This window comes from Plasmodium fragile (assembly GCF_000956335.1).
Source record: "Plasmodium fragile strain nilgiri unplaced genomic scaffold supercont1.157, whole genome shotgun sequence".
Lineage (NCBI taxonomy): Eukaryota > Apicomplexa > Aconoidasida > Haemosporida > Plasmodiidae > Plasmodium > Plasmodium fragile.
In genome coordinates, this window is record NW_012192737.1 from 7,125 (window position 1) to 16,564 (window position 9,440).

At 38.6% G+C, this 9,440-nt stretch overlaps 3 protein-coding genes across 3 annotated transcripts in view; all 3 read left to right on the forward strand.

Annotated features, from left to right (window-relative positions):
* The window catches only part of AK88_05551 (uncharacterized protein), a gene marked incomplete at both ends in the record, with an annotated part of 7,193 nt that extends 2,517 nt beyond the window's left edge, over positions 1–4,676 (forward strand). Inside the window, 4 exons of the mRNA XM_012483153.1 lie at positions 189–467; positions 897–1,504; positions 2,092–2,169; positions 4,218–4,676. Of these exons, the coding sequence (XP_012338576.1) occupies positions 189–467; positions 897–1,504; positions 2,092–2,169; positions 4,218–4,676 (1,424 nt within the window). The remainder of the gene's footprint in view (positions 1–188; positions 468–896; positions 1,505–2,091; positions 2,170–4,217) is intronic.
* Positions 4,677–4,832: 156 nt separating this feature from the next.
* Positions 4,833–5,240, forward strand: AK88_05552 (uncharacterized protein; the record flags this gene model as incomplete). The annotated part of the gene is made up of 1 exon (XM_012483154.1): positions 4,833–5,240. The coding sequence occupies one exon, from the start codon at positions 4,833–4,835 to the stop codon at positions 5,238–5,240; it is 408 nt and encodes a 135-aa protein (XP_012338577.1).
* Positions 5,241–5,446: 206 nt separating this feature from the next.
* On the forward strand, positions 5,447–5,911 carry AK88_05553 (uncharacterized protein; the record flags this gene model as incomplete). Its single annotated transcript, XM_012483155.1, has 1 exon — positions 5,447–5,911. One exon carries the CDS (start codon positions 5,447–5,449, stop codon positions 5,909–5,911), a length of 465 nt encoding a protein of 154 aa, XP_012338578.1.
* Between the last annotated feature and the right edge of the window lie 3,529 nt (positions 5,912–9,440).

A 9,440-nucleotide genomic window follows, 5' to 3' on the forward strand; every position in this document is an offset into this window, starting at 1 on the left:
CGACCCACTGCATCGACCCACTGCATCGACCCACTGCATCGACCCACTGCATCGACGCATGCGCCGGACCCCCACCCTGCTGTTACCTGACCCAACCGTCCCGGCCCCTTCTTTCTGTACCACTTGTGTCGCTTTTTTTGTTTATCATCTTTCGACCATATTTCTGCCGTCCTTCTACCTCATTGCAGCCAATGCGACCACCAAGGACGACGCGCGCGGCACATCCCAAGACAATACGAGCCCGCAGGCTGCGGCAGCCGCAGGATCACAGGACGCTGGACCGGGCACATCCCCAGCGACCAAGACTGACGCTTCGGAAGCCACAACTCCCGGTAACACAACATGTTCTGATAGTAGCCCCACACCTACACGTGTCTCCATTAGTTGTGGGACTACCTCGGATGAAGCCCTGGGGAGGCCACCCGACGGCAACACACTCCTGGAGGAGGCAGACGAGAACAAGGCAGGTACAGACTTGAGGGAGTGTAACAGACGACGGTAGTGTCCTGAGTGAATGTCGACCACAAAAACAACGAGAAAAAAACACACAACTTTTCCGGAGAGAGCGGGCGACACCACACGGAGAGAGAAACCACGGAGAGCGCGAAACCAAACGTCGAATGAGACTGCAAGCGGCAGCGCTATCGGCCAAGCGATGGGTCGGCCGCGGGTGTCGTAGACGTTGATAGACAGTGACACACACAGACACTGTGTGTTGTGTGTGTTGTGTGTTGTGTTGTGTTGTGTGTGGGAGACAGAGAGAGTCTTCCCGTCCGTCTCATGCCCCAGTGTTCCCCGCCGGTCACCCGTGGAACCATGGTCAACCGTATCACACAACTTACGTTGCATTATCACCTTTATTATTCCATGTTCTTGCCTGTCACTTGTATTTACAGGTGAGGACAAGAACGTAGGGGCCCAGGATGATTCTAAGAAGGCGACTACGCAGGACGTTCCGCACAAGCCATCATCACCTGCACGCGCTGCCGCACAACCAACACGGGACCCCGGTGTTCCGACATCATCCTCAACAGATGGTCACAAGGACACAGAGGAGCCCTCAGTTGACATTAACTCTCCAGCAGGTGCAACAGCAGCAAAGGATGAAAAAGTTGCAGCCGGTACACCCCCGGGTGCCGGTGGCAATGCCGTCGTTGATGGAGGAAACGCTGACCCCCCTCCTCTCAATCCACCCAAACCAAAACCGAACCCGAACCCAGATCAATCGGGTAGTAGTGGCAGTTTCAGTGATGCTGATTTGGCGGATGGAGTTTCTGGTGGGCACGTACCGGCAGGTGGTAGTGGCAGTGGTGCAGGTGCTGGAGTTGGTGGAGCAGGTGGTTCCCCTCCTTCCAGTGGCCCCAGTCCAGACACCAATCAGCAAGATCAACCTATCCTCCCCCCTACCTCGAAACCCTTCGAGCCCAAGGATCTTGTCCCCTATAGCCCCGCGATCATTCCAGCGGTTGTTGGTATTGGGGTCATTGCCTTTTTCCTATGGAAAGTAAGCACACACACAAGCACAACACGCAACGCGCACAACGCACAAGCACGCACAAATATAACCGAGTGGAAAATGGAAACACCCCCGTTGGCATTCCCGCACTTCTCCATCCACTGTTCCCAAAAGGAACGCGAACCAACGTTACACTATTTGGACTACTCGACAACGAAAAAGAAAGAAAAAAAAAGCAAAAAAAAACCACTAGAGATGTACGTCGCGAAATGCTGATACATTGTACATTTGAGGCAACTGGCGCTGGGCTGATACGACACAATATTAGTTACATGGGTACACAACGGCTTCATATGTATAATACTAGTATAATATTCATATACCCCCATATTTATAATGGTCAGTGGTGTATTACTTAAAAAAAAAAAAAAAAAACATAGCCCTAAAATCTTAAGGCCCCTAACTTTCTTAACCTGCGAACCTTAAATCATGAAACTTGAATCCGGAATACTAAACTTCGCACTTATAGAAACTTCAGTCCTAAACGCCTTAAATGGCGTAAAATCCGGAACATTGATCCATAAACCTTAAAGTCTAAACCTGCTAAAACGTAGAATCCTGAACCCGGAACCTAGTATCCGAAACCCAGGAACTTTTCCAACCTGAACCCTGAACCTAGTGTCCTAAACCCGGACACCTACAAATCTAAAACCGTAATTCTGTAACCCCCTATGCAGAACCCTCCGTTACCCTACCCCCAAAAATTGTGGATGCTTCTTGTCGCGTCCCTTATAGAAGAGTGCGAGCGCGAGCATACTTTGCAGGACAAGGAGTCATATGTACATAATTTATTACAGAATATGCGACATGACCATGGGCGGCACATGAATAGGAGTAGCACATGATAACACCAGATCCCTTTTACTTCGTTTAATGACTTAATGTGTTAATACGGTTAAGTTACTTCCTACCCCTCTTTTTTTTTTTTTTTTCTCTCTCTTTCAACAGGTTCGTCATTCTAAACATATTGTGTTTGCATTTCTCTGCTTTTTTTTTCTTTGTTCTTCCCTTGCTCCTTGTGAGGGGGCGGGCGGTGGAGACATACGTGAAAATTATGTTACCATAATATGTAATCTTTTCCATTTAAATAATTATAAAAACACTCCATACACAAACCTTTCATAAGTTAGAGTTTAAACTTTTTTTTTTTTTTGCGATAAAGTTATATGCACAACAAGTTTTGTTTGCATGTGCCTTATAAAATAATGTGATTGAACGCATTCTCATTCCAAACGATTGAATAAGGTACCTAGTATTTATCATTAAAGAACTATACAGATAGCTTTAGTATTATAATAATATGCAAGGCATATAAACTTGTAATTATTACGGTTTATCAGAAAAAAAACAAACCTCAGCTCTAGAGCCTCCGAATAATCCTTGAATCCAAAACCAAGTACAAACATGGTACAGTACATATTTATAAACGGCTTAACACTTTCTTTGTATTACAGATAAATGCACTATTATATATGTTTCATCTGTTCAGTAAAAATATAAAAATTACATGGTGAGCTCCGTCGCTTTTAATATATACTAGAATAAATCTATTGTTTTTCCTGTTCTCAAATAAGCCGCGGCATATATAAATTTTCTTGCTGCAGTATTATTCCGGTTCCTATTATAAAAAATGCAACTGTTTTTTCTCTTTATTTAATTCTTCTTAGCAGCTTCTTTTTAATTTTATTTTTATTATTACTGCTTATGTAAACTAATTAAAGATTAGCATTAAAAGTGCCAATTTCCCTTTTTCTATAAATAAGAATTTTAAGGTAAAGTACAATAACAAAAAAAAAAAAAAAAAAAAAAGAGGTGGCAGGTCATATATTACACATTGAATCGTTTGCTTATACAAACGTTGGAGCCTGCTTATTCTAGTTTTTTGGTAATGTTTTTAAAGAGTATGTTTTTAAGAAATTCGCTATAATTCATATATTTATATGTTTTATACAAAAAGGGAACCTTCTCTTTTTTTTTTAAATGTTTTTAAAAGTAAGCAACTTCCCTCCTGAGAACTGTACTGTGTTGTAGTAGGGCAAAATGAATAGCACTACCTCAAAAGGAATGGTTACATAAACATTTATATATATATATATATATATATACTGTTGCCTTATCATATTTAATTGCTTTTCCCCTTGTAGAAACAGTAATTTTTATGTAAGAAGTACATATATATATTCTCTTTCACATATCACAAATAGTATTATACTTATAAAACAGAAGCCACAGTAGGATCATGTATATTTGTTACATATAAGAAACCATAAGGAACATGCCACACCTAAACAAAACAACACCAACATCAACACCCAACGGTGTCTCACAAGGAGCGTCGCCATGCCGAAATGGTAAAGCATATTCCGCAGGTAATGAAGAAGGTGAAACGCATGGAAAAAAGGCACACATGTCCTTCTTCTCCAAAACAGCTGCTCTCCTTTTTGTTGTTTGTGCGTATATCTTTTTAAAGGTGAGTCCACCAAAAAAAGAGACAAATGTGCGGATGTACAGACGTATGTGGAGACTAGAAAGTTGTAGATTTGGCTATATATATGTCACATGTATCGTATATATATTACTGTGTGTATATTTATTGCTTCCCGTTGCTACGTTCCTTCTTGCTATTTCGTATATTGCCATTCTGTTATGAACTCATGTACACACACACACGCAACCTTTATCTCGTGCCTTTCGTTCGCAGCACCAGGATGACCTCCAGAGACAACATGGTACTGCTTCTACATTACAACGAAATAAAAATGTTTGTACAAATTTAGCCGTGACAATAGAAGAAGCAACTCCATCAGAACAGGCACTTGAATTAGAACAGATGAAATGGCCACAAGGGAAAAATCCCGAAGAAAACTATGAAGATGCTAAAGAAACAGTGAACGCAGACGAAGAGCTCGAAGTAGACCATGATGGACAGGACGAAGTTCCTGAGGCTCAACAAGAAGCTTCCCAGGGACAAACAGAAGCGCCACACGTAGGCGAAGGAACTGCATTGTATCCTCCGGAACTCAAAAATTATACAATGGACAATCCAGATTTTACAGGTTCGAACAGATTCATGCAAAACTTAGAAGATGATTGGGCACTATTAGGAATGACATTAGATAAGACAAGGGAAATCATGGTGCAACAAAAATATAAGGAATGATCTAACTGGATTCAATCAATTGAAAATAAGTGGTCAGAATATAGTAAACTCCCAGTTGAAAGAGAGGGCGCTTCAGCTTTGGAAAAACTAGAATGTAGCAACAGTAAGTGGAAAAAGTGGTTTAATACAAATATCCTATCCCAAATTGATTCACAGATGAAAGAATGGTTCGACGATGTTCATTTCAATTTATTGAAAAATCTTAAGCAAGATATGACACAATTTAAAAACAAAAAAATTAAAGAATGGTTAATGTATCACTGGGAAAGCAACGAACACGGTTCTGATTCTGAGTCGTTTGAACATCTGGGGACATTAACATTGTTAAAACTGGCAAGATCTCGAGAATGGTATAGAGCCAATCCTAATATAATTAAACAAGGGAAAAAACTCTTGGCGTGCCTTCTCATGAAAGAAAACGAATACTTAGGACAACAGTGGGAAAATTGGACTCGTTGGAAAAATGATAAACTTATTATGACTGATTCAATGTGTACAACACTCTTTGGAAAACGCATAACCAAGAAAGAATGGAATCAAGTTGTTAATGAAATAAAAATGTGACTTAGAGAAAAAACAAGAAACTATTGTCTTATAAAATAAATACATAAAGTCAAATTAATATAGGAATTCCTTAAATTTCGAACTTCCTTTAATTATAAATATTTGCAACATATAGCTTCACTAATGATTAAAGTTCAAGGGAATATTAATTATAGTATTCAAAAAAAGACAAACAAGAATTTCAATGTAGTAATATATTATATAGAATGCAAAGAATCGTAAACAAATATGCAAAGGAAATATCAAAGGATAGCGACAGATCATTAGGGCATGATACAGAAGAACATACACACTATGCACATGAGATGGAACAATTATTATTTGGAGATTTAACAAAAAAAAAAAAAAAAAATATTGCAACATTCCAAATATATAACAAGGAATCGAATAAATGTGTACGGATGTGTTGTAATAACTTTAAGAAGCCATGCGAACATATTAATGATGTGTTTCATACCATCCTCGAGAAGGAAAAATTGAGCAGAGATGAATTCAAAAAGATCTCAAATGGCAATAGAGCATCATGGAAAGATGTCACCCATAAGACAAAGAACGAATGTATGGCCATTCTTGAAGCGCGACCTATCTCAGAGTTCAAGTTCTCGAAGTACGCGAGTTCAGGATTCATTGCTGAGGATGCAGGGTATATTATTATAGGGTTCTTTATTTAGCTCTAGGTTTTACGGTTTGAGGTTGCCGGTTCCTCGATTAGGCGTCCCTTCCCTAGGAATATCACAGTTGTGCACACTATACGCATGTATTTACAGTACCATTCTATGAGGTGCACGCGTGACCACACAGTACTATGATTTGAAGAGTGTCACCGTTGCTACAATAGCAAATGGTGTAGTGAGGACATAGCTGTTCCAGGAATAGCTCTGACGCAGGGTGATGTGAATACCCATAAGATATTAAGGCACGGTTATTTTGTAAAAAATCATAAAGGGGCAAGAAGGCGGACATGTTGTAGAAAGAACGGTGGTAATGAAGTGTATTCGTGGGGGAAAATTTGACACACCTGACCCAATTGTGCATTTTGAACAAGGAAGGAATATATAGGTAGAACCATATATACATGACTTAGAAGTATCAACATATGGGAACATGTACATGAAAAGGGAAGTGTGAAAGGCAGCGTAAAAAAATGTGACCAAAAACAACTTTAACCGACAGTAGCTAATTCACTATAAGACAGTCAGATAGTCCACTGCAAATTTTTGTCTATTTTAAAATATACCCAATTGTTCGCAAAGAGGGGGCATATGCAGGCGAGGAATCTGCTTCCATGTATTAATTCGTGCGATGCTTCCCTCTTCTGTTTTTTGTTCATATTCAGTGCCATTGCTTGAATTACCAATGTTGTAATTTTATTTCAGTGCACGGGGTCCTAGTGCCCCGCGTTATACAAGTTTGTGATTTTACACCTCAAAGTGTATTTATTTTTTTCTTTAAATTTTAAAAACTTTTTTAAGACATAATTTGTTTTCGTAAAAAATATAACAAATTCCTTGGTGTCATCATCAAGTTATCGCGTTCGATGTTCTCACAGTTAATGCACGATGTTCTTTTCCTCGTGGTATCCCACATCGCAATTATACAGGTGTCTTTGTGTTTGCCACATGGGTCATTATTGCGTTTATATTGTGCGTCACAGCCGCTAACAGGTTTTGTTATGGAACGTAGTGTTTTTTTTCTGTTGCATGTTCCCCCGAGTCCAGTGCTTATGTTTGAAGATCATGGGGTTCGGTTTTCAGGATTGTGGGGTTTAGTTTTTAGGGTTCAGAGTTTTGTAGATTTGGGAGATGGAGGATTCCGGAGTTATATGCTTTATGGTTCGAGGTTCCTTGTTTCAATATTCATGGTGTAGGGGTTTAGTGCTTAGGGTTTAGGGGTGCCAGGTTTTTCGTTCACGTTTACGGTTTGAGTGATTACGCTGTGCGCTTGTTGGTACAAATAGATAGTGGTACTATATTATTTTATAACCTTGCCAGGAAGAAAACAAAATGAATTTGTAGGAACTTACGTCCAGAATGTAGGTAAATATATACATGAGCATATCTTCGTATGAATAAAAAATAATTTATTTATTTGCTGAAAACAAAAAATAAAAATTGCCGATGGTGTACGGACGTAAAAAATACTGTAAATGCTTCAGAGGAAAGCAATATAATATATGGCAGAATGAATAAGAACAGAATTATGCGCAGCTCAGAACAACGTAACTTAAGACAGGTCCCGAAACAAAAATACACTAATGTATGTGTGCATAAAATTGAACTAAAGGGGAAAAAAGTAAAAGGAATAAACATACGTACAGGAGCATAAACATGTTTGCAAACTTTATATGTGAGCTGTGGCCTTATATATAAGTATACCTTGAGATGTACACTACCGATTTAGGACCATCGCGCCCAATATGTTTTCGTACCCGCGCGCATCGTATATATGGGCTGTTTATTATGCCGCCCTTTTTAATTAATCCGAAAGCACAATTCTTTCTGTATTCAATTTTGTCCATAACGTTTTGACGGTCTTATTCTTATAATTATGCATCTCCAATGTGCGAATACAATGTCGCGTCAGTTGAGGTGTGCGTACGACCACACAAGTGCCCGCTCATGATGTTAAAATTTTGCCGGTCGGTAGCATATAAATTTCATTAAAACAAAAAATATGAAATTGGCTACTCCTTACGGGCTCTAAAAATTTCGGCTTGAGAAAATTTGTTTAGTACTATTATTCGTGTATATTTGCCCTGTTTCTCCTTCTGTTCCTAATGTGAAGCTATAATGCCCCCCCTTTTTTGGTTAATACAGCTGTACCACCTTTTATCATAAGTACAAGTTTAGTCATAAACCAAAAAGAAAATTTTGGAACCTCATATACTGTGTTCATTCCATTTATGAAAGACAAACGTATGTGTACCCATATGTATACGTGAAAGTAGAGGCACAAAGCAAAAGGGCCAACAGAGCCATATGAATCGTACTTCGGGCATTTTACACGCTTGCATAAACCATGTCCACAAGGAATAATATGAACGTGGCCACTGTACATAATCACTGCGAGCTGTACATTTCCCTTCTCGTGCACAGGAAATGGAATGCTGGTGCCTTAAATATCGTTTTACAATGGCACACATAATAATATGTATTATATGGAAAGAGAATTAGAACCTAAGGGTAATGTTTCCTGCCACGGGAGGTGGACCAAATATGGATTAGGAGGTGAAAGAACATGGAAGCATATTAGCCCATATGTTATATTTTCTGTTGAATTTATTTTTGTCGTTTTTCCATGGGGTAATACATTCGGTACATCAGGTATTCCATATAAAGCGCATATCTATATAGGTGTACTTATTTTTCATTAATTTTATGGTCACTTTATGTGATTCGCGCTCATGCACCTGTATATATATATACATAATGCTGTAACAGTGGTATAATTATCAGGAGTTTCTATTATTGTGAACACCAGAAACCTGTCGCATGTGTCATGCAGTATAAGGTGCCATTTTACAGTATGATATACATATAAGCCATAAATATCTATATGCGTCCCCTTTGAATGCATCACATGATATTCATTATTGTACCGTTTTTTGGGAATGGCGTATGAGGCATTGATAATTATATCTTGTAATAATACATTTTTCCTATTAAAAAATTACAAAACATGCCATAAAAAAATTCATAGTTGGTTTGAAACTTTCTTTTGTTGGTATCCTTTATATGCAAAACCAAATATCTTTACATTATTGCTATAACACGGAATTGGGCACACATGCATTTAATAACACTACAAAGGCACTTATAGTTCTTATCATTCAAGCTTCTATACACAGTGTTGTGGTATAAGCGTACTTATGCAGTAAAATATATATGTACGCGGCAGTATATATAGTGGTGTATACGTTAAAAAGAAACAATTATCAATAATAAAGCCATGAGACGCTGCACCCCCTAAAAAACTCTAACCCTGAACCTTGATAATTATATAATATAGCATACTTGGACTTACATAACGAACACAAAAAAAAGAACCTGATTCCTGCTAATATATATATTACTGTATGTTGCATATATAATTTAAAATTCCCCTGATTATACATGTGACACCCCTATATTAATAATGCTTCTTATGAATGAACAAATGGACCAAATAAAATGAAACCTGGAAACCTAATAAAAAATATGC